Genomic DNA, 26,003 nt, shown 5'->3' on the forward strand with positions numbered 1-26,003 from the left:
CTTAGGACATGTTGGGTCTGGGCTCAGTGAACTTTGCATGTCATCTTTCTCAGTTTTTGAGTTGTCTGGGTTGGTTTGTTTTCTGTTCTGTTTGTTTGTTAGTGGTGGTGTTCCTAGCTAGTGGCTGCCTCTTCAGAGGGAGATTCAGATAGCTCTCAAAAGAAAATGGTCTCCATTTCAAAAGCAACTTGCCCTCTGTAATTTAAACTAACCCTTAAATGCAGCCCTGAATCAATGGGAAAGCTTCTACTGGTGTGGTAAACTCTAGCTCGGAGATATGGAATACAATGTACCATTTCTATACTCAGTGTCTTCCGGGTTTGGTACTGTATCTGCTTTTAAGTGTCAGCCACTTGTTGGGAATGTTTGCAAGGACATAGGATGAGTGTCAGTCACACTACTGATTTTATTTACTGACATTTATTTAACAGCTCACTCCCAGAGATTTTGTAGCTTAAAGGAAAATGGTGGGTGGGCGTGTTCTCCTTGTTTTTTGGGTTGACAATTGGTTATGGAGTTGTTAATGTTTTTGCAGTTACTGTATGTACAAATTCAGAACTCCTGCCTTGTACTCCTGTTTTGTAAGTCATTTTGTCTTTATTGCTCTCTCTTTTGCGTGTACCTTCCTTTTCTGCTCCTTTAAACTTGTTTCATTTTTTCTTCTCCTCAGCAATTTTAAGCTACTCCAGCAGTGAGGTAGTTGGAGCTGTCATCTCACAGGCTGGCAGTATGCCTTAGCCGTGTTTTGCCAAATACACGGCAAGATTCACTCTACCCAAAGCAACTGAGTGAGCTATATATGAGTTCACATTTTAGTTGCATTTCTCAGATTTTCTTCTAATTATGAAGATGGACAGTGCTTGGATTTTTTGTATTAATAGTTTATTATTTCACACAGAAATTTTACTGGTTCTATTTAAGCCACTGTAGGATGAACTGTTACTTTGAAATTTGATAGGCAAGATGAATCATCCCTTCATTCAGATAGGTTCAATATACGTTGACTTTATTTTTCAGAGGTCTTTGTCTTGGACCTACTCCCAAGTTGATACAGATTTCTCTATTTTAAAACTAGTTGGTTAAGTTTCCCACCATTTTCTTCCCCCAGTTTGCAGAAACAATTTCAGTGCTGTGTCTGTTTGGGAATACCTGCTGCTCCCAGCATTTCACCTCTCTTGACTACAAATCTTTTTTTTTTTTTTTGGGTTGTTTTGTTCCCCCCACCCCATCTTGTGAAGATGTGGAAAAACAGCACAAAAAAAAAGTGAAATTGCCATGTTAAAACTAAGTGATTAAACACTGCAGATTAGTGTATGAGCTTCGTCCCTTGAAACCTCCCCCCCTTTCTCTTTTTTTCTGATAAGCGTGTACTTTGTGGGGGTTAAATACTTTTTTTTTTTCTTAAAGCTTTTATCAGCCCTAATGTCTTCACAACAGTTGTCATTAATATTAAAGATGACTCTTGGAAATACTATCTGAACATGCGTAAGGTAGAAGTGAAACCACATGTACATGGTTTTGTAAAGAAGATGGTGCAGACGTGATAGACTTTCTTTAGAAGTGATCTGTGTATTTTTTTTTAATAAATTATTTTGACAGTCCTCTGTCACTTTTCTGTAATTTACAGTGTCTTCCTGAAACAGAAAGGTTAATTGTGTACTTTTTAATGTAAACGGTTCTATAGCATTTGTGGAAATGCAAGACAGTCTTGATTATAGCAGTTGACAGAGTAGAAGATTAATTTTATTTTTCTTTCCTTCCTGGAAGTGTTTGTGCTTACTGGTCTTTTGTGGGTGTTAAAGCTTGTAGTGTTGTGGCTCATGTGTCATGAGCCATTTTGAACTATCAAATAAGATGTCTCTTCATTTAAATGTAGGCTTTGACCTGTCAGTGTCACAAAGTTTTTAATTTTCAATAAACGTGATTTTGTTTGAAATCATTTTTGGAACTAGATGATCTTTAGGGTCCCTTCCAACTCTAACCATTCTATTGTTTTATCTTACTATACAATATAATTGGTGTAAAATGTTCACGTAAATGTTTACTTGAGAGCAGACTCAGCTTAATTTAATCTCTTAAAAACTGCAAATGTATTGACTTGGTTAAAACTCTGAGAGCATCTGGCAGTCATTTCAGCAGGTGTTTGTATGAGGATATTAATATTATACACACACTCTCCAAAATCTGTTTATTGACTTTTATACTTCTACCATCAACAAACGTGATCATAGTGCCTTTCATTTATGTTATTAGATGCAGTAGCTGATACTGTTATGCTTTAAAATAGGGTTTTTGAAAAAAATTTTGGAGGCGCTCAGGTTCTGTATTTTAAAATTGTTTTTTCCATTTCAGAGCAGTTGCATGTCTGTTAGGTGAGTGTGGGGGTTTGTTTTAGGGGAGGATTTTCAAAATGCAGCTCTTGGAGTCCTCGGTCTGTATTAGTGTTGTCATGTGGTTTGCTTGGGGAAAGGCAATCTGCAGTCTTCAGGAAATACGACTTTCTGAGCAGTATGTATCTCTAGCTGGTTTAGTCTGTTCAGAGCTTCCAAGGGAGCTTTTGGAAGGCTGAAAACAAGCACCGGGGCTACTTCTGTAACAGATCACTTAAGACCTCCAGGTTTCTTGATAACATTTCACTTGACAGTAACTACACAGGCCACATTTGGAAAAATATTATCAGTTGTTATTGTTCCTGAAAGGTTAGAAATCTGTGCAGGAGCTGGTCAGCCCCTCAGAAGTGACTGGAACAGCTGGTGAGAAAGAAGGCATCTAACTCACCTGACTCTCCTTATCCTTCTATAGCCAGCAAATTACCTGTGAGCAATTAGCAGGTTGGCAGTGGGGCCAGGCTGGAGGCTCTTGGTTCCTGAGGTACTCTCCTCCCTGAGAGCCACTCTCATGGTATGTGAGCGGCTGTCACGGTATGTCCCACATGCGCTGGTGCCCATGGGCTGGCATTGCTCAGCAGTGACGGGCACGCTGGGCACGCTGATAGTTCTGCTTCCCCTGCACTGCATGGATTCAGGCTTTCCCTGGTGCCCTTCTCTCATCTACCTCACCGCTTCGATGGGAAAAAAGGAAGATTTTAATTCTTCTGATACCTGCTGTGAATCTGAGTGAATGTGTGCATATGCCTTAATGTCAGCTGTGCTAGAAAAGTGATCTTTGAGTGTGACTCCTGCCATCCTCCTAAATCCACCACAAGAAAATGAATACGTTTCTTTTCTGCTTAAACAGTCCTTCAGTGTTTCAGCCAAACTGACCTTTACTTCCATTTTCCCCCCACAGGCTTTTTGCCTTCTCTTTCCAGCAGTAATATGTTTTGTCCTTAGTGGCCTCTGTGGGTTTACTTCTAAGGACCTGATTGGGGTTTGCCTGTGCCCTTTTCATTGCCTACCGCAGGATCAAAATTCTGTGCTTTGATTTTTCTTTTTCTTTTTTTTTCCCCTGTTTCCTTTGCTTATTATGCTTTTGCTGTGTTTCATGTGGCAACTTTGAACTATTGTACTGACCATCCAGAACAAGGGGAAAAAACCCAGCCGTTCAGACAGTCATTTTGTGTCTTCAATGCAAAATAGGGGAACAGGGTTGAGATAAGACACTCAGAATCCCTGAGCAGCATGCTTCTGGGGGATATTAGCAACAGAAATCATAATTGCTGTATCGGATCTTAAATAGAAATAACGGGTGCAAGGTAGATACATGCTGCAGTGTTTGAGTATTTGAGTTTGGGTGTGTTGCTGTGAGAGCCTGGCTGCTGGTGGTGGCCACCTGAAGTCCTCCTGGCAGGACCCACTTCAGCCCCACAGCTGCTTCTCCACTCAGGAGTGCTAGGGAGGGCTGGGAACTCTCCTGTAGCAGCTTCTCTCTTCCGCCTTCTGATGTCTTGTTAAATTGGTAGGGTATTTTCTGTCAGAGATTAAAAGAAACAGGTAAGATTAGGTGACTGAATCATGAGCGTGCAATGGGTCTGCTCTGGGGTCAGTAACCTCCCGCAGGCGTGCAATGCCAACGCTGGGCCAGACACTCCTTCACAGGAAAATGCGCTGCAGTTCATCCGTCAGTGTCCTTCAGGTTTTTTGCATAATGCATAAATACTTCACCTTCAGAGGTAGAGAAGTGCTGAGGTGCTAGTGAGGGGTGTCATGGGGAGAGGGAGCTAGCTTCTATTTGAAGTTAAGGAGGTTGTTCTGTTGTTTTAAAAGGTGGTGGGTTCTTGGTAAGAGTTCCACACTTTTGTCCTTAAAAACCTGTGCTGTTGGTGCAAAAGGGATCATTGTTCTTCCCAGTCGTGTGGTCTTGTCCCCTCCATGTGGTTCTGCCAAGCTGGACCAGCTGCTGGGCTGGGCAAGGGCTAGTCATGGAGGTACCTCTTGCAGGGTTAGTTTTCACGTGGATTAATGAGCTGAGGATACTCTGAGATGACTGTGTGAAGTTGCACACGTACCACCAGCTAACTTCATCTTTTTACCAGCTTCTGTCCTCTAGATATCCCATCAGTGTTGTGATCCGTTTATGATACATGACAAGGTTTGTAATTTATAAATATCTGCTAAGGCAGAGGAAAGATTGGGACCAGAGTAAAGCAGGAGGACACTGAAATAGCTTTTTTTTTTCTCAGTATTTTGTTGGTTAGCTGTCACTGATGTAGCAGCTTGGGCTATAATGGCATCCATAACCTTGTGTAACTGTAATGTTTTGTAGTTTATGTCAAAAAACAAACAAAAAACCCTTATGAAAATCATGACATTAAGATCTTGAAATATAAGTGAATCTTTAGAACTTTTAAAATGGCTTTTCTTTGTGTTTTAAACAGACTTTCAATATTTGAAGGGTAGGGGGGGCGTTTAGGGTGGGTGTGTCTTTTTTTTTTTGCAACATCAGTCTCTCTTCACACTAATATTTTCAGGAAAACGGTTTGGTTTACAATATTGTTTTTCTGGCTGTCACTTTTACATCATGTTTTACCCAGTTTAAAAACAAAAAAGCAGTTAAAATGAAAAGGGAGTCCAAAATTCTTTTCTCGCAGTTAAGCATCTGCAGAAAGTATACCTTGTAAGTGGAGCTGGGCTTTAATTTATTGTCTAGACAGTTATTGTTCTTGTCTTCTTTTAAATTTTTGTAACTCTATTATGTGATGCTAGTTGTATGGCATGCAGTGATAAGTAATTATTCCTTGTTTATTTTGAGTATGTTCCATAAATATATGAACTTGAAAAATTGAAACTAATGAATCAAAAACTTTAAAGATTAAACTCATCACACTTTCTTCACTTTTTATTTTTAAAGGGCGGGGAGAGAATATACTTTTACTTTTCTAAGTGTAATTTAGGCAATCGGAATGTATGTATTTAAAGCTACCTCCATTTTACAGAAGGATTTGTGTGCTAGCCTGGGCTATTCCTGAAATGTTTGGGGATAATTCCGCCTTGAGTTTTGTACTAAATGCCATGTTTACTAAAGGATTTCTTGATAAGGTCTGGTTAATAATTGAAATTCCAGTGTTTCTTGTTACACTGATAGGTGAAAAATTTGAGGTAATGAGGTGATGGAATTAGCACAGTGCATTATATGCTTGCAGAGAAACCAAAAGCCTAGGATTTTGATTTGTTTCAGTTTTTTGTTGTTTTTTTTTTGAGCAGCTTTTGGTATAGCTGCTGTGTACATATGGAGAACATAAGTTAATTCATGCGTACTTTCTCATGTAATTTTATGTATGCTGTGTATGTCTGATTTCTCACTAAAAGTTCTGTGTGCTCTAGCACTTCCTCCCCGCCTCACTGACTGGATGTATTTATCTCAAAATTTCTGTAGCATTTTTATGGTATAAAACAAAACTACAATTCTAATTAGCACGTTTCCTTTTTTGTTGACAGATGATGATGTACCTGCAGATATGGTTGCAGAAGAATCAGGTCCTGGTGCACAAAACAGTCCATACCAACTTCGCAGAAAAACTCTTTTACCTAAAAGAACAGCTTGCCCTACAAAGAGCAGCATGGAGGTAACTTTTGTTTGGCTTTAATTGTAAAGTAAATCTTACTGTTTCAAGAATAGGAAGCTAATTAATACTTTTCATGAGTTACCTAATGACTAAACTAATTCTTATTTACTTCATTAAAGGGTGCCTCCACTTCAGCTACTGAAAACTTTGGTCACCGAGCTAAACGTGCTAGAGTATCTGGAAAATCCCAGGATTTATCAGGTAATAACTTTTTGTACAAAAAAGGGGGTGGGGGAGAAGGGGTGGAGACATTTTGCCTTCACCCACACACTACTGCCAAACTGATATTTTTTTTTTTATCCCTGCGCGCCCCCCAGCCCCCCGTCTGTTCTCAAACTAAGAAACACTAGTGAAAAAAACAACTACGAACTTGTTTTGAACTTGAAATTTGGAAGTGTGATTTTAAGCTGACTTTTAGAATCTGGTCCTTTAGTCTGCCAGCTTCACTGCAGGCACATTGGTTTGGTGTTTTTTTGTTTTTTGTTTTGGTTTTGTTTGTTTTTTATTCTCCTCCAAGTGCTATGTAGTTGTATCCAAGCTACTGTTAGAAGCCGTAATGCTGCAATGGTGCAGCACTCTGACTAGGCTTATTTACCGTTCCTCGTATTGATGTGTTGCCCCAGTATATTGTTTAGAGATAGTTTTGGTATGTCATCGTAGCACGTAATTGTGGAGACAGGGAGAGAGAGATTTTGTGTGTGTGTGTGTTTATAAATAAAAAACTACACATATATCTACATGCATACACGCACATATATTTCACACACATATACAGTATATGCACATTGTATAACAAACACATAATGTAGTACATGCGTATGTAACTATATTGTATGTCTACGTGTGTGATTTTTGTTTGCACACACACATTATATATAAATACACGCACATACATAGGCACATGTATCCTACTTGTTCTTTTTCCTATGTCATTTTTCAGTCTCTGTGCTTCTTCCCCTTTTTATTTCCTGACACACTCTTTAGTTCCAGGAGATCTGCTGTCACTTTTCCTGGAAAATCAAGAACCAACGCTTGCCAGCTCCCATTGATGTGGTTTCTGTTGCTGTTCTTGTGTGTGTGGTGTTTTCTTTTTTTTTTGTTTTTGTTTTTTTTTGTTGTTTTTTTTTTTTTTTTTCAGTCTGTGTCTCCCTTAACATTGTGGATTAAAACTGAGCAGCTGGCATAAGGCTTTTGTCCATTTTCATTGCTTCTGTTGAAGCCTGCTTTTTCTGGCTTTTCACCTTCTCTGTTCACCACTGCCACCTTCCCCCCCTCCCTGATTAACTCTATTTCAGCAAGTGTTTAAGAATCACTTAACCTCAGATTTATATCCTTGAAATTGCCAGAACCAACTGAACATCAACCTGTGTCACTTTACTTCCAGTTTCATTTCCTGATCTGATATCTGAAGCCTTGTGCAAACTTGTTTTGTCATAGGCTCAGTTTCTCTTGCCAGTTCTTAGTTTTTCTTCAATGTCCTTCACTGTTGATGTGTTCTTCATTATACTTTTACTTGCCTCCTTGCTTTAGTGAAGGTATGTGACTTTTTTTTCCACTGGAGTCCTGTGGTACAAATTATGGCATGAATGACACTAATTTCCAAAGGAATTCTCCACACTTTCGCTGCGCGTTCCTTTTATTACATTCTTGAGCTCATGTGGAGAAAGTACCGGGATTGTGGAGGCTTCTCCAGCGTGGAATTACCAGAGGAATTGTAAACAATGATTTTATAATTGTACTTTCAAGATTGTATTCAAACCAGTCACAATCTAACAAGGGAGTGTCTCTCTCAGCCCGTTCTCTATTAATTTCTTTCCTAGTTTTCTATTAATCTCTTTCCCAGTATAGATGATGGTTATTTTTTATTTTCCCCATTGAGTTTGCAAGATATCGCTGTAAATTTGTACAAGTATTGATTGCAGTGAGATTTTCTCCCCCCCCGCCCCTGTTTTTTTGTTAGCATAGCTAATGATAGCTGTTGTGACTGAGTTGTAAGCATGAGACTTCCTGGATTGTCATCAGTGGAGATGGTGTATTGTCACCTGGAATGTACAACTGTTTATGTTAGAACTGTAGATGAAATGAAGGCATGGGACTAGAAACACAGGAAAATGTCTTCGTGGAGATCCGTTCCTTCTGGTATGGACCCTAGGTTGAGGAAAATTTGGCAGAGATGAAAGGAGAAATGCCAGTCAATTAGTGTTTCCAACTGGAGAGGAGCCAGTAGTTGGGGAAAAAACAAAAGACTATTCCTTATTTTAATACTGATTTCAGAATTAGTGCTCCTGAGAGAGAGTTGCTATTTCAAATTGTAAGCGGGGGCGGGGGGGGGGGGGGGATTACTCTGGGATACTGTCAAGAAGAACGCATTAGAATTTTGAAATACTGACATGTTTTTTTCCTATTATTTGCAACCCTGTCCTCCAGTGGTTTCTGCAGTAGACAATGAGTTCTTCAATCCTGAGACAGAATGATTAATGAATATACAAGAATCTTGATGAGAAAGCAACGCATTATAGAAAATATGTAAATAATTTTTCACTTACAGTCTTTTAAGTAGAATACAAAAAATGAAGAAACCGAAAATTTAGATAAGAAAAGCTATGATGGAGCTGTGCTGCTTACATCACAAATGACTGGTAAACCTACACATTCAGCATTTGTTTGACATCTGTAGAAAACATTGACAGCTTTTAGATCTTAGTAATCTAAATATTTGTATCATGTATTACTATAATATTTCTTAATTTACAGAAATATTAAAATTCAGTATATTCTGACTATTTCCTTACGTTACCTCAACTGTAAACAGGCTTCCTCTTACTGGGATATTTCAGTGTCTTCAGTACCTCTCGTCTCATCATATAATTTTAATCCAGGGTTTTAATCATTTGACATACTCTTTGTTTGTTACTGTGTAGGTTTTTTCCTCTCTTGCTTTAAGATTACTACATTTGCATATCTGTTTTATGCTGGGCAGTTCTTGCTGACTTTTAACCATCTTTGGGAGACTTCAGTTCAGAGACAAGTAATTTCTTCCTTTTCTCTGAACTACAGAGTCGCAGTAGATACTCTAGGTTACTGGATCGCTCACTGATTGTTCTGTACGTTAGGTACATGGACAACTCATAGTTCACAGAACTTACTGCCTTTTAAATTTATTTTTGACTTCTCCTATTGATTTATAAGACACTCCTCCAAGAACACTGCATGCTATGTTTTCTGACGTATTTCTACTTAACAAGAAAATATTTTTACTAAATGCCTCCTTACGGAACAAAACCTATTTGTCTCCATCTTCTCCACTAAAATAGACAAAAAAGGTATCCATACAAGGCATAATTTACAAATTGGGATTCATGGGATGGCATTCTTGGTCTTTGTACAAAGAAGGTAATTCACTTTCAGGCAGCTTTCTCTGCCCTCTGTCTTGGTATTACTATACTAGTTTCTGTCTACTAACTGAGCAAAATTGAAACTGAAATAGTTTCACGCATATCCTGTGGAAACAGAATGACATAACCAGCTGTGTTTCTAATTTTCAGTTGTCTAGTATATTAACACTTTATTAAAATCATAAATAGTTCAACTGTCAACTTATGTTAGGGAAAAGATAGATTGGTGATGACCTCTTGCACTTTGTTTTTATTTTTATTCTTGTCTATTTTTAACACTTTTTTGGAAAACTGACAATTTATTTTTTTTTAGTAAGAGTATACATTTCAGACTTAACCTTCACTTTGTCAATAGGCATAAAACTGTAAGCAGTTGCAGCACACAAATGGTTCTGATTTGGAGGCCAGACAAACCTTTAAAACTGTTTCGGCTTATTTTTGTAAACCGGGAGGAAGAACATATTACTAAAAGATACCCCAATTGTGAATTTATAAAACAAAAGCATGGACTTCCCTCTTGGACCCCGAGGGTATTTAAGTCTTCACATAAGAAGCAAATTAGCTTTCAAATTATACTGGAGAATTCCACCTAGTAATGACCATATCAGAGATTTGAGTGGAGAAATCTTATATCAACCCCTTTTTCTAAATTGAGCAGAAGGGCAATTTAAATTAAATCTCTCACTTCTACAGGATTTTGGATAAACGTGGGTGAGGATAGCAAACACCTGTAAAATCATCGTCTTCATTTTGCAAGCAGTGCCTAAGTTTCTGAGTAAATACAACTTGAAAAACTTCAGGGGGTGGGGTGGGGTTTTATTGAGGCAATTTTTTTTTGATTGCAAGAAGTTTTTTTGACACTATCAAAGTTGGTCCATGCCCCTTGCAGTAAGGAAATGCATCTGGATTGCAGTTTTTGTTTCGAGATAGGACCTAGGGAGGAAAATGGGAGTATGAACTGTTGAGCGATGGGAGGCGCTACACTAGTGAACTTCCCTCCTCAATAAAAAATTAATCAAGTTCCTAAGGAAGAAAAAATTCTGCAGGTTGTTTAGGGAAGTAGCTGATTGTCTTGGGAAGATGATCAAATTGTATGTCTTGGGGATCTGTATGTTAAAAGGAGAAGACGAGTCATGGAAGGCTTGTGAGGATTTACAGCCTCGCATTCGCAACATAGCATTTCAGCTTGTAAGACAGTAGAAGACTATCTCCACATCTAACTGGAAAGCTACCAGAAAAAGATGAATTCAGAAGCAATGTCCAGTTACCCTGTGATGCATTTCAAGGATAATTAGGACTGTAGACTGGATTGCTGCTGCCTTTATAGTTTCAGTGGAAAAAGACCTTCTTAAAAAGCAGCATTGATGGTGCGTGTAACACTTTTTTGGTGATACCCAACCACATTCACCTGATGGACTGCTGGTATATGCTCCCCAAGTGCCTTTTGAGCCTAAGGCCTTTCCAGATAACTTGCTTTTTATTAGTTTTGCTAGTTTACTGGCTTCAGCCTGACTCGTAATTTTATTTTGTTTTTTTGAATAAAAGTAATTTTTTTAATCTGGTATTAATAATACAGCTGCTGAAGGATACTGTATTGGCCAGCTTCTGGGCATTCATTCCTGTCTCCTTCCTTGTGCTCATGCTAGCACTTCTGTAGCTTTGCAATGAACTACAACAAGGAGCTGATCCATAAAATAATTATTTTGGAGAAGGATGGGTAAGGGTGAAGAAAAAAAAAATTCTGGTTGATTCTGTCCATGATCAGTACTACCAACCTAAAGGATACTTTGGGAGCAAATAGCTATTGGCATGCGGAATGGTGAGACTCATCCCTTTTGTACAGCATAGATTTCTGTTGGATTAAAGTGGCATGTATCTATAGCTTATGACTGTAAGCAGCGTTACTGTCAAGAACAGCATCAGTCAACTGGATAAATGCCCTCCTAGCATTTTAGAGAAAATCAGTATTTGTGAATCACCAAGGTGACATTCATACAATGGTGCAAGAAGGAACAGGGAACAGGTTTAGGGAAAGTCACTGCAAAGTCAGTAATATTTCAGAATTTCTACTAACTAATCTGACCACAGGTGTAAGCATGACACCCTGGAAAAACAGCTTTAATCAGTTCTCTCATAGTACACAGGTTCTGGTGATGTCATCTGTAGACCACAGTTTAGCATCTTCCTAAAAGCCACAGTTCTGGTCCTTGCAGTTCGTGCGTCTTCTAGCTGGAAACAACATCGCTATTTGGGCTGCTTTGCTCAGGGAAGACTAGGGGGCTTTTTTTTTGGGGGGGGGGGAGGGGATGGGGTGGGGTGGAATCTCACATGGAAACTATTTTTCAGAAAGCTGTTCCCTCAAATTTAGTAGGTTGTCTTTCAGAGGGCCACTTTAGTAGGCTTCCTGTAGTAGCCAAAATGATGGCCCTCTTGCTCCCTAGGTTCAGATGTTCTAGGAAAAAACAAATAATGCAAGAGGCATTACACGGATGTAAGTGCATTATGAATGTAGCAGGACATTTAATGCCTTGCATACAAATCCTCTAAACTTGCCTGAGAAAGTGTCCCAAGGACAATAACCAAACAAGTGACCTGTGCAAACAGAACTTGTTTGTGAGGACAGCTGCCACAGAAGTGTCTCATGAGAAACACAAACTGCAGCTGGGGGGTTCCTACATGAACTGGGGTACGTAGAGTGCATGTGTGTCCAAGAGCGGGGCTTTAACAAAGTGCGCACACGTCTCCGCACAGCGTTACAGGAATGCCGTTTTCTCAAAGCTCTCTGAAGAAAGACAACATCTGGCAAGGCTAACACTTAACTCTGGCTTAGATTTTTTCATTTTAAAAAAAAAGAGCCTAAATGAGAGTAAGTGGAAGGGGGAGACTTTGGAATTGCTGCTTGCTAGTGGTTTCCTGCATCGCAGACATCCTTTTTCCTAATGTGCTCATTGTGGGAGAACAAGGAAGTTTTACTAGTAGTTTTTTTAGATGGTGACTATTTCTGAGTAAATTCTCTTGCGTTTGAAAACATTTGCAGAGATTTTGACTTTGGGACTGGATTATTATATGGATAACGTGGGTTAATTGAACCACAATGAATGTAATAGCGGTGAGGAGCGAGTATATCTGGAACGTGCACAGTAGCCTACTTAACATCTGCAATTGTGTGCAGATTGATTCCTCCAATAGAAAAGGTGAATTAAAAAGTTCTGAAAGAGGACTTGAAGTCTGTAACTTCAGCCTGATTCCAGTCAACCATTTACTACTTTTTTTGCCTTTGGATTTAGATGAAATGTACTTAAAAAAAAAAAAGTTGCTTTGAGATCATTGGCATTTTAAATGTGAATCTTTCAAATGGCAAGTTGGTGATCTACTTCGGTCATAATTTGGTCTGGTTAAATATGTCAATAATCTTATACAGATTACTGTTTAATAGCAGCCCCTGCAGAACAATATCTTCAGGAGAAGTTGCCAGATGAAGTCGTTCTAAAGATCTTCTCCTACCTGCTGGAGCAGGATCTCTGTAGAGCAGCCTGTGTGTGTAAACGCTTCAGTGAGCTGGCTAATGATCCAATTTTGTGGTAAGCGAAAAGCTATTCCTCATTATCTTGAGAAATATTAGATGTGCTGCACGAGATGCCAGTGCAATAGAAAAACTGAAATGTTGGTTGCAATTAGTTGAATTAAAACCAATTGTATTTTAATATGTCTGGTTTACTTAAGCATTATTTGTTACTTATGAATATCTGATTATATGTGTTAAACAGTAAAACTTTTAATTCTCTAGTAGTTTAGATACTAGTTAAATAATGTCCAGTTTAAAATCGGTGAGGTATTCCCTCAGTAGCCACTCCTTCCTTTCTTCCCCTCTTTGACCTTTTTCGTGCTTCTGTGGGGATTGTATTCCTTTACACAAAAGAAGAAACACATTTCTTAACATTAAATGCAAGTTTTGTCTAGTGTTATTTAGATCTTTTGGGGAGGATGGGGACTGGTTTTATTTTTGCTTGTTTTGTTTAATGGTTGGATACTCAGGCTGTTTTCCCCAATATGAATCCACCCTGCTCCTGGGTTATTGATAGCTTGGATAAATGGGATCTCAATTTCTGTTATTTTATAAGGGGAAAAAATAACATGTTTCTAGGTTGTTTGGTTTTGTTTGTTTTTGGTTTTTTTAAATAATGATTAAGACTAAAAGAAAAAGATCAAACTTTGGGTATAACATCACAAAAGTGTGTGTGTAGGGAGTGTTCTTTTTTTTTTTTTAAAGACCGTGTTGGGGATGTCTTGTCAAATGAATTACAACTTCTGAAATTCAGTGTCATCTTGGAAGTCTGGGCTTAATATCATCAGGCTCAGACATACGATTATTTGTATTCTGGCACTAATGAAAAGAATCCAATTGTGTGCTTCGTGTGCTATTTGCTTCTTCTTGAACCACTGTAATCTGTCTACCAATGAACTCTTTCTGAAATACAGTGCATCACTTATTCTCTCTGAATGCATTTTTTTAGCCTTTTTTTTGGTAAGGTGAGGAAGAGGTGGTGGAACATTTTAAGCTTTGTTCTTCTTACGCTACTAGCTTTCCTAAGTGTTAAAACAATGCTGTAGTTAATAGACTCTGATTCCAGAAACAGTATAACTACTTAAATTTCTTTGTGGAAATTACATGTTGAGAACTGTGTCTTGGATTGTGAAACACATGTCAAAATTTTTCTTAGAAAAACACAGAAGTCAGTCCAACAGAAAAATTGTTTTGGAAGTGTTTTTAAGTGGTTGGTACTGATCCTGGTCAAATCCACTGTCACAGACTGGTGAATGCTGTTGGAAAAATCCCAGTTTTTAACATTTGGTGTGTTTATATTAGAATGGAATAGTAATCAGAAATACATTAATTTTCTTTTCTGCTTGACACTTCTGCTCAGGAAAAGATTGTATATGGAAGTATTTGAGTACACTCGTCCAATGATGCATCCTGAACCTGGTAAATTTTATCAGATTAATCCAGAAGAATATGAACATCCAAATCCCTGGAAAGAAAGCTTTCAGCAACTGGTAACAGTAGTATTCATTTATATTCCAATTTACAGATTGTTTATAAAGGTAAAAAACCCAACTTTGAAATGTGGCTGACAATACTAATTATTTTGGTTTTAGACTTTAAATAAGGTGATGGTATGAGGAGGTGGGGAGAGATTCCTGTATTGTGTTATGAAGCACAGCTTGGGGAGACACATCATGGTAAAGTGGAGCATTTGAGCATCCAGCTCTTCTATTTTGGGTTTTCCTCATGTTTTGCATTGCTGATATTCTGTGGAAGAGATTGTCATGGTCTGTAGCTCACAAATAAACCTCAAAAAAATTGTTGTGTCATATACTATTAAGCCAGCATGCATGCTGGTTATCAGATTTGTATGCATCTTCCTCTAGTAAACCAGACAATATATTGATAATGTTGCTTGGACTTAAATAGTGATTTGCAGTTGACATGACTTGACCTAAACAAGTTACCTTTTAAGGCATGTGACTGAACCTTTAATCCAAAGTGTCAAAGGTATTGCAAGAACGGCTGGGCATGATATTTGAAAAGTGTAAGTGAGGGAAATATATCAAGGTGAGTGTATTATACAGTGTTGCGTGCAATTGGTTAATGAAATTATGAAGCCTGTTGAGGACAAATGCTTGACTTAGCTTCTTTGTTCAGTACTCAATCAAACGTGAAGGTGTAGGATTCTTCTTTCCTCACCACATAAATGCAATTTGTTTTGTGGCAAGCTGCTAGAAAAATCAAAAGATGGAAATGAGAACACCCGTTGTGGAGCAAATAAGGTACATGAAGCTTTTTCAGTCACTTTAGAGGCTTCTGGCTGTGTAAGTAGGCTAGCCTCTTGGTTTAGTTGATCACTCTTAGGCTCAGACTCTTTTTGGTGTTGCCATTTCAACTTGGGTGCCTAATATGGTAGGTCAGAATATGACCCCTTGTTCCTGGAACAAACTGATATCAACAAATATCTTGTTAATTGGGGGCTTAGTAGATCTCTTGTCTGTGCATTCAGATCCACCTGTCTGCAAGATTTTATAAACTGTTTTCCTTGTTTCAGTACAAAGGAGCACATGTAAAGCCAGGCTTTGCTGAACACTTCTACAGTAATCCTGCAAGATATAAAGGAAGAGAAAATATGTTGGTATGTTTCTAAAGCAGTTCTTAAGAACATTTATATATCTTTGTATGGGTATTTCTCTCTAAACTTGTTCCTTTTCTTCTAGTATTATGATACCATTGAGGATGCTCTTGGTGGAGTTCAAGAAGCTCATTTTGATGGACTTATCTTTGTTCACTCTGGTATATATACTGATGAATGGATATATATAGAATCTCCAATCACCATGATCGGCGCAGGTATTTAAACTGAGATACTTTGTCTCAAACTATGACTTGTGTTAATTACCACCTTAATTACAAAGAGAGCCTGGTGTATTAAATATCCAATCTAAATGCTTGTCTTTATTCATTAGCCTAGTAAACAAGTATTTTCTGTACAAGTGTCATTAACTAAAAAGTAGCTGATGCTTCAGGCTGAAGTACTGTTGTCTGCTTGTTAGTTCTTGGAATAGTTTGCTTACTTTTTATTTCAGTAGGAGGAAAAAAAATTGAATTTGTCAGAAAGTATACTCAGTTACGTGACTGCAGTTGAGATTTTCAGGTGGTTCTTATGAAATTTGTTTATATATAACCTATCTCCAGAGTAGATTCTAGCAGTGGGAGCAAGCCCAAATTAGTATCTGTCCCATTTTCTTCAGCATCGTAATCCCATTTCAAGGTTGGAAATGAGAGCATCCAGCGGAAAGATTCTGAGACTGGAGGTTCTTTCTCTGTTCATCTCCCAACTGTTCCTCTAAAGGAGAACCTTTATGGAGAAGGAAATAAGACTTTCAGAATAGGAAAGGTTTAAGAAGAGTTAACATAATACAATGCATCTGGCTGCAAATTGTGGTGCTTGTGGAGCTGTTTGCTTTTCCTGTCCCTGCTGTGAGCTTGCTAATCCCTAGTAGCATAATAGAGTGGTAAGAATTTAGACGGTCTTAATGTCTGGTAGACATCTTGGTTAAGAGGTCTTGGCCCTCTTACACTGCGATAACCCAGAATTGAATTGCCTGCTGCCTGCTTTTTCTGAGATACTGTCCGTCTGGGTTGGGTTTTTTGGTTTGTTTGGGGTGTTTTTTTTGAAAGGGGGGGTAAAAAAAGGTCCCTCTTTTTAGGTATCTATTTGTTCTGCATACCAACTGTTCTGTTCTTGAGTGAACCTATTCTGCCATTTCTTGCCTGCATTCTGCAGCGAGAATGGGTTTGACCAATGCAGTCAGATCGTTCCAGTGTTAGACTTAAAACTTATCCCTGCAGATCTGCAAGATGCAGCTGTGTTAGTATGCTAGTTTGTCAGTTTGTGACTACATTTCTGAAGCTAACATCCTGAACGTTCCCACTTACTGTGCTTTGGTTTGTGTTGTGGAGAGGTTTTGGAGCACAAACTGGATTCCTTTTGGATGAGACTAGACTAAGAGACATGTTCCTGGAATACTGTTATTGCACTCTAATAGTTGTCGTGCATTCAATCAGAGGGACCAGGCTAGGACTAGTCGAAGTCAGTCTCTTCTGCCTTTGCTGTCCTGCAACACGTGTGGTGTGGATGTCTGAGCCTCAGCACTATTCCCCTCCGTAGTACCACTCCTGTTATGCTGCAGTGCTTGCTAATGCAGACGTGGCCTTAGACAAATAACAAAATACCCCCAGCTTCTCTTTCAGAAAGGGATGACAGTAATAGATGCCAGTACAAATAGGTCAAGTCATATTCATGAAGTGTTTAAAATCCAGAAGAAACTGTATCAGCACTGTCCTAAAATAGAAAATTTCTCTATTACTTCATGAGACTTGAAATGACATCTTTGATATCTGGTTAAACTTTGCATGTTCTCTGGCTCCTTTTTAAGTTTTGAAAGGCCATCTGCTTTCCCTTCCACTGGAATTAACCTAAGTTATTCAGAAAAACAGTTATCTTAACTACAGTTCTTTAAAAGCAAGGGATCTACATTGTGTATTTTTGTAACAGAATAGCTGTCTTGGGGAACAAAGCCTCCAAGAGGAATCCAGAAATGCTAGATGTATTTATATTTCAGTTTCTGGCACTGCTGTCTCTTCACTTCGTCGGGCTTTCTCCACTGAATGGTCAGTGACATTGTAGAGGGAGTCAATTTTCATTTGTCTGGAAAAGAAAACAAATTAAAGTGAACCACTAAGCCTTGGAGAACTACCTCTTCTCTGTTCAGTCTGGCGTGCTTTTCAGAATAGTAGGATTAAGGCAGCACCAAATCTCTCTGCAATTCTACTCAAATTTCTTTAATAGTTTCTTCTGCTGACTTCTTCAGAAGCACAGCCTTATTGGAAAGGCAGCTTTATATACCTTGAGCTTTCAAGAACCTTCTGCTTTCTCGTATAAACAAAATGTTATTACGGAATAATGCCTGGTCTGTTCAATTTTGGGGTTATTGATTTATTCCCTTAAATCTAGGGGAAGGAGTCGGGTTCAGAAGGAAGCCTTCGGGAGGTATTGCTAGTGCTGTGGCTTATCTGAGTGTCAGTTAAGAAGCTAGAGTAGAGGTCCTGCAAGGAAATTGATGCATCTGGTTCAGTGGATGGAAATACCTCTGAATTTCTTAAAAGAATTCTGTTTTACAGGGTTGGAGGGGGTGTCAGATTACTGCGGGAATACAAGCCTTCCATGGAGTGCTTATCTCACTCAAGACACAAAGTCTCTCATCTTAATAGCTGCGTTTCAGCAGTTGTACAGACGTGTGTCCTGATTGGAGAATCTTCACTGACTATGTGCTTTTTCTGTATTTTAGGAGATAAAGCTTTCATTTATCCCCTTTATTTTCCATTTGAATTAAATAATATGCAAGTAAGTGAAAAAGGGGTTATCAAAGGATTTTCCAGTCAAGACAAAACATTAATAAAAACAGTAAGAATTACTGTCATTTTAAGGGTAGAAAAATCTAAAGTGGTAAAGGCTGTCATAATTAGGTGGGGTTTTTTTACTTTAGAGTGTAAAAGAAGTTTCACATGCTTGAATTCTTCCTTAAATACCTGTTCTGCATCTTTGAATTAAAAGTTTATATTTTAGATTAGTTTGGAGCTGTGTCCTTTGCTGTAGATTTTACAGACTGCAGGATCTAAAAGGGCCTCTGCACTTTTTGCCTGCTGCAATTGAACAGGGTCACAATTGCTTCCTGCAGAATCTAGTAATTTTTCTATTAATGCACTGAAAAGTGAAATTGGTTTATTCCTTTTGAGGAATAAAAGAATTCTGAGGCAACATCGAGTTAATTTTTAGTTCTTTAGGCAGTCCCTTATCGTAGGCTTTCTGCTAAATTATTTCTAAACGTTCTCATCTTGGTCCTTAAAGTGAGCGTGAATTCTGATCCTGTGGAACATGACTCCCTTCGACTTTAGCAAATAGACTTCTTGGGAGATATGTTTTGCTTGATTATGGAATTAGTGGCCCTTTTCTTACTTTTTCCATTTCTATGCTGTTTTCTCTTTCCTAAAATGGTCTAAGCTACCAGTTGAAACATAGATATTTCTTTGACTATTTCTTTTGCAGCGATTCACTAGGATGTTGCAGAGAATTTCTTTGATGCATTTAGAATTAAACTAATGTTTGAGCAAGTCCTCTTCCCTTTTCAGCCTTTTCCGGGGAGAGAGTCTAAATGCAGTGGGCTAACTAATTGGCATGTTCCGTAATGGGCATTCTGGGACCTCCAAACGCAGAGACCTGTAAAGTAACTCATGTGCTGAGAGGAAGAAGGCGTCTGTGGAGAACGTCATCCAAGTGCACGGCAAACACCTCCAAGCACAATTCCACAAATCTCTCTGCTTTGTTTGATAGTGTTTCAGAGCATCTAATGTGAAGTGCAGTTTTTCCTTGACCCACCTAAGAAGGGAACACAATTCTGATATTAATTTACAGTTCTTTTATTGCCTATTAAATGCTCCATTTATTTTCTGGTTTTGGTTCAAGTACAATACTGTGGTGCTGTTCTTTCTCAGATGCTGGTTTGCTGTTGTGTATATGTCAGTGCATTTGCACCATGCTGGAGAACAGTTAATTATATATGAAATGTTACCAGGCCGCAGAAAAATATTTTGTATGATGACACAAGTCCTCATCAAAGCCTCTTTTAGTTGTTATCTAGTTCTAAGTGAATAGTGGTATGAAGAAGAGCTAGACTACCTTAAAATATTTGCAGCTCTGCAGTAATGAAAGCAGAGATCTGGCTTTTAGATAGTGAGAACAAGCTGGATAATGATGTAAATGTTGCTTCATTCTGACTGGCACCTTTCTGCCTGAGTGATAAAGAACAGGACATACCACTTGTCTGCACTAGTGTCAACAGACAGCTGAGAAAGATCTGCTCGTGAGAAATCCTGTGTGTAGGCTCTTCAATAAAATACTGAATTTTGGGCAGATAGTTGGTCATGTTCGCATGTCTCGAGTTGGGAATGGTTTGAAATTGCTATCAGATAAGTTGTCTGCTATAATATGTGAAACTTCTGTATTTACATTTCATGTATTGAGGAAAGCTTCTTCTGGCTTGCATATTTAATGTGCAGTTTTGAATCAGACGAACTACCTTGCTCATGAATGAGTGTCACTGAATTTATACCAAAGTTAAGGCTGTTGTTAACTTGTGCTCCCTCTGCTGGCTGTTGCCATACCAATGTAAACATTTCCTTCACTCGGATTAAGAGCAAAGAATAGAGCAGAGCCTTGCTCTTAACACAGGAAATCAAATCGCAGATAATGGAAACTTTCAAATTAACCACTTTGATACCTTCTGTACATACTTTCAGAAGTATAGTTCAATCTAATTTTACTAGATTTTCTTCTAAAGAATAATGAGGATATCAGTTCAAAACTCTGAATCTTACATTTGAGAAGTATGGGGAGGTCACTTGTAGGTCATGAGCAGATTACTAAGTAGTTGTTTAAATTGGTTCAAATTAGTGATGGAATGTATGTATTTAGCGTTAATAAAAGGGTTTCGAATATCAAAATAAATTGTACTTAGCAGAATTGCATAGATACAGACTAGTATCTATGTTTAAACTGTTAATTCCATTCGTAATAAGTAGTAGTCAAAAACTAGCTCTGTACAAGAGAAGATTTTTGTCACGGTACAGATGTTAAATTGGTGCAAGGTTGTCTTAGTCAAAGACTAGTTTCTCCATTGTCTTTGAAACTTTGTTTTAAGATTCTTTTGACATGAAGACTATTAACGTGTCAAGAATAGCGTTTATTTTGCTTTGAACAGAATTCTATAAGTCTTCAGGGGATTTTTTTTTTCAGTGGCATAAACTAAGACTTAATAAATGTTTTCTTTACAGCACCTGGAAAAGTAGCAGATAAAGTTATAATAGAAAACACTAGAGATTCCACCTTCGTTTTTATGGAGGGTTCTGAAGATGCCTATGTTGGATATATGACAATCAGGGTAAGAATCTCAAACTTCAGCAGAACTTCTAACAATTTCATTTTAATGCCTGAGCAATTAAATAAATACTACATTTCTGTGTTGTTTTCCTTTTTCAGTTCAACCCTGATGACAAATCTGCTCAGCACCACAATGCACACCACTGCTTAGAGATTACCGTGAACTGCAGTCCAATTATAGATCACTGTATTATTCGAAGTACTTGTACGGGTTAGTGGGCTTTTTATTGCTTGAAATTAACACTGTGCTTAAAGTTACTAAACTAACCAGGGCATGTGGAAGCAGCAAACAAATTGATGATGATCACTATTCGCATAATTCGTTTTTTTTGATGCAGGTGTTCATACAGGTCTGCAAGCCTTATTTGCCTTGAAATGGCATTATTACAGTGACTTCTTTGTGTCCAAGACCTTTGTGATAATGTATACTTGCTCTCTGTTTGGATCAGTTTGGACTCTCTGGGCAGTTAGTTTAAAACCTGAAAAGTGACAGTTTATATAAACTTACCTGATTTTGGTGTGTATAGTTGTAGCTGCCAGGAGAGGGCATTTGAAGGGGGCACACGTGGGACTTTTATGTTGGGTTCATTGCAATATGCACTATTGAGATTGATGGCATTAAAACAGTCATGAGTTGTAACTGCTATGCTAAGTTCACTTTCCTGACAAGAGTGGAATGATTTGACAGTGTGAGTTCCTAGCTGGTACAGGTAGAAGAAATGCATACTGTGGAAAGTTAAACTCATTTCACCATCAGAGGTAACGAGGAATTTATACTGCCTGATTTGGGAAACATTGGTAGTCTGAATTGAGGAAAGACAGGGTCAGAGACAGTGGAAGTGAGAGGCTGGATGGCAGTTCAGTCGTTGGCAGGAAGACATTGCCATTCACGATCGCTAGACACAAGACGTGGCAAGTTTAATGTGTTTGAACACAACCAGATGAAAAGGAGTTGGACTGTCAGAAAGAAGAGGTACAGAAGAATTAAGATATTGAGTCCTTTATGGAAATGGCCATATGAACTTTATATACCTAAGTTCAGCTAGTGAAATGGAATGGATCTATACAGCAGGCTGTGCATAAAGGTTGCATAAAGGCAAGGAAATAATGAGATCTTCGACTAGATAGAAAAACTCTACTCTTCTGGTACAAACTATGGAGGAGGGAATTCTGCAGGAAACTGTAATAAGAATGCTGGAGGGATTCCTTGTCTGTGCCTTTTAGAGGAAGATCAGCTCTTTCTTGGAGGCTTCAGGCTGTAGAATGCTACTTCACTTTTGGTCGGCAGCTCCATGCTTTACATCACCGTCTGTTTTACTGGAGACATATCAGCTAGTATGTGTAAGTGTTAAAATGAAAAAAGAGGAATGAAGGACAGCTAGCTGCTCTCAGTGTCTTGATTTCTTTGTTTAATGCTAAATACTGGGAAATTAAAGTATATGAAGAAAACGTGTTCCGGAAGTTCTTATATACTAATACTGGGGACACCAATAAGAAATGAGAGGAATTAGATTCATTTTTTGGACCCCATTCAGCTTGGTTATAAAAGTAGTTTGAAGAGCTGCATTGTTTCATATTGAAAAATGTGCTTACAGATAAGCTAGTAGGTCTTGGATGCTTTTGTGAAAATTGTTTGTTAAAATTAAGCTTTGATAACTTTTTTCATGACCACTTTTCATTTTGCAAGACTATTTCTGAGAATTTTTGACTTTTGCTGTTAGTGCTCTGGAATCCTCAGTGTTTGCAGCATTGAATTGTTGCTTCTCTTCTCCAGAGTTAAAATTTCTGGTCAATTTTGGAGGCTGTGTGTAGGCTGTACTGTCGTCGCTTATTGATTATTAATTTTTATTGACTTATCCTACCAAGCCTTGCTGTAACCTCAGGAAGTATTGGGGGGGGGAGGAGAAAAAAAAAAGGGCAGTCTGCCAGAAAAGACATTTACTGTTTCCAAGTCAGTGACATCTCTGAAATATTGATCCATAACCATTCAAAATCTCTTTCTTAGCACATGCTTGTTACTCTCTCTGTAGATTTCCTAATTGCATTAAAGCATATTTCTACATTATGTCACATGTAAAGTTCTTAATGTATGTCATATGTAAAGATGGGAGCTATGTAAGTGCAAGTGATTTAAGCTGGAGTTCTCTTGCTGCCAGTTCAAAGCATCTTTGAAATATTTTTAAATAAAGCTTAAGTGGCGAGATCCTGAGTCTAGAGGTTCCATTGCATCCATTGTAGAGGAAATCTTTTATCTACCAAGGTGAGGACTAATGCAGAGGTAGTGGATGGCAATGTGACTTCTTAAAGTATTGCTTAAGTGTGTGCAATCATTATGTTCTGAGTAAAAAAAATTAAAGCCTAAACCAGTAATATTTGTGCTTGGAACTCTAAAAGGACCGATTTCACACAATCAATAATGAAGTCCAGTGAAGTGAGTCAAAATAAAGATTGCTTTCATTTAAATAAGCAAGATGTGTACGTCATTTAGAACATCACACTGGCTTCCCAAAAATCCACGGTTCCTCAGTGTCACCAAAAGAGGTAGAGGAAGGGGGAGTGAAAGCAATTATGAGATACAAGAAATGAGACACTATTAGCAATTAATATAAATAGGAAACTAGGAATTGCAGGAAACTGCAGGGGGACACCAGACCCTCCCCAAAATACAAACACCCCAACAAAATATACCCCTACCCGCCAAAAGGAACTTGATAAACAAGGCAAGGCATAACATCTGACTAGAAGAGACAGTGCTTGTGTCTTGGGGAGCAAAGGGAGTTTTAGCAGTGATGCTGATCCATCATAGAATGGAAGAATTTGAATGGCAAAGTGTTGTGTAATTTTTGTTCCATATTTAATGAGAATAGGCTGGAATGATAAATGTGCTCATACCCTAGAGGGATAATGAAATACGTTCCACTCTTGACAGTAACCGTGGATGAGGTTAAACAGCTGTAAAAATAGACATCCTAAAATCATGCAGGAGTTTCAAAAGAACTGGCCAAGAAATCTTCTGGCTCCTATTATTTATCAACAGTAACTTGAACCCTGGATGAGAATGGTGTATTATGTCCCTGGGGGCAGGCAGCGTGGGGGAGAGTAAACAGGATGAAGTAGTACCGCCGATCGATCCGGGGTAGAATAATGAGATAGTAAAGGTGGGGGTTTGGTCAATCAAGAATTTAAAATGTTATGACTGAAGCAAATTAGTGTGTATTTACAGAAAGTTGTAACGGTTGCATCACACCGCTAGCATTTTTGATGACGTTGACTAAAAGAAGTCCTGGTATAATTACATAGATCTTTGAAAAATATTTGACTTCAACATACAGTGCCTTAAAACATTAGAATTTTACAGAATTACCAGAGCGCACATTAAATAGATGAAAAAGAACTTTGAGGGTTGTTATGAATGGCTCTTTTGTGTCTATTTCAAAGATTACTTCAAGCCACTTTATCAATGACTTGCACAGAAGAAATAAAATGCATATTGATGAGACTTGAATGACAGTGAAGACTTAGGTATTATAAATAGCCAGGAGGATGGGTTGCTATGCCCTTTTTGGAAGGTGGGCTCCCAAACAATATTCACGTTAGTGTGGACAAATGTGAAATTATATACGCAGCTTGCGTTTGTTCCTAGTTTTAAGTGACAAACCTCTCTTCAGAGAAGCTGGATTCCTGGGAAAAACGTTAAGAGTCTTTGGGGTTAGACAGCTAAATATGAGCCCTCGTGTAGTCTAGTGGCCCAAAGAACTGATGTGATCCTTAGTTATACTTGTGGGGATATTGAGCGGAAGTAGAGAGACTGTATTCAGCCTTTGCTTAGTCCTTCTTCAGAATAAAGGGCTTTTTCCCGGTGTCCATAGCAACATGTTGAAAATTTAGAAACGGTTCGGAGAGAAGTCCTAAAAGATAAAGCAGAAAAATTCAGTTGTAATGAAAAACATACTGACTGCAATTTGTTACTTTATCAAGGAGAAGGCCGAAGGAGTAAATTGCTTGCAGTAAATACACGCATGCATTGGGTATGGCATAGAGAGGCATAACGAGAACCAGTAACTGGGTGCTAAGCCTGCAGGAGTTCAGATGAGCAATTAAAGTGTAAATTAACAGGGTAACAACTCTGTAACCAGCTAACAAAGCTTTATGGTGGTTTCTCAGTTGTTGGAAATATTCAAATCGAAATTAAATGTGTTTTTAAAAGATATGTGCTGAAGTTCCTGCTACTAGAATTGAGGCAGGAATTAATTCAGGGAATTATTATAACCTGTATTATTCATAAGGTCAGATGAGACAATCAAAACAATTTATTTTTTTAAAAAAAGCTCTGTAAATGAGTTTATGAATTATTAAAGTGTAGTCTTTGTGGTACTATGCTAGAAGGTAATAGGGAAACGTACTAATAGAGCATGTACTGGCTTGCTTATTGAGCGAGGTTTAATTGCAGGGAAGGTGTGTGTTATGTAGGCCAGATACCCTGAGATGAGGTCTACATTTCTGAAATCGCTGTGAATCTGTTGTTGACTTTTAGTGGCTGCAGAATTTCATATTTTCATACTTCATGGAGTTCAGGGAATTGAACTGATCTGGTGAAGTCCTGAGAAGTTTGAGTCCTAGTTGCCTGCCTCATTTGTTGTCTGAGTAATGGTATGGTAGCTGAAATCATCTGAGGAGCTGCAGCAAGGAGCTTTGTAATTCAGCTGGGAAGAGACCTGTTGGGTTCTAATGTGTAGTTCTGTACTCAAGACTGTGCTGTCTGTCTCCTGCTCATCTTTAGTTAGACAGTGTGTCTTTGTATGCTACAAAATTATTAGTTGTTTGGGCTCTTTGAAGTACTGGGTTATGAAAGTTTAAAGGGAAGTAAAATAAGGCAGTAATTAGCATAGAACTTTATTATGTTTTGGTTGTCCTTTGTCTTGGGAACAGTCAGTATACAGTGGGCCTAATGTAGGGAAATAAATGAGTGAGAACTTCCATAAGCATGAATTATTATATAAACGATTGTCTATTCTGGCAGTCATACACAGCTGCGTAACCTTGGCAGAGTGATTT

The 26,003-nt window shown here is 38.3% G+C and overlaps 1 protein-coding gene across 5 annotated transcripts in view; it reads left to right on the top strand.

Annotated features, from left to right (window-relative positions):
• The window catches only part of FBXO11 (F-box protein 11), a 79,015-nt gene that overhangs the window by 33,080 nt on the left and 19,932 nt on the right, over positions 1-26,003 (top strand). For 3 of the 5 annotated variants that reach the window (XM_074578919.1, XM_074578918.1, XM_074578917.1), the window contains exons 2-9: positions 5,877-6,004; positions 6,124-6,205; positions 12,821-12,980; positions 14,325-14,454; positions 15,501-15,584; positions 15,667-15,799; positions 20,843-20,949; positions 21,048-21,159. In XM_074578919.1, coding sequence (XP_074435020.1) covers positions 5,877-6,004; positions 6,124-6,205; positions 12,821-12,980; positions 14,325-14,454; positions 15,501-15,584; positions 15,667-15,799; positions 20,843-20,949; positions 21,048-21,159 — 936 coding nt within the window. The remainder of the gene's footprint in view (positions 1-5,876; positions 6,005-6,123; positions 6,206-12,820; positions 12,981-14,324; positions 14,455-15,500; positions 15,585-15,666; positions 15,800-20,842; positions 20,950-21,047; positions 21,160-26,003) is intronic. The other 2 variants (XM_074578915.1, XM_074578916.1) reach the window with 2 other exon arrangements.

The sequence above is a fragment of the Larus michahellis genome, chromosome 3 (assembly GCF_964199755.1).
Source record: "Larus michahellis chromosome 3, bLarMic1.1, whole genome shotgun sequence".
Taxonomy (NCBI): Eukaryota; Metazoa; Chordata; class Aves; order Charadriiformes; family Laridae; genus Larus; species Larus michahellis.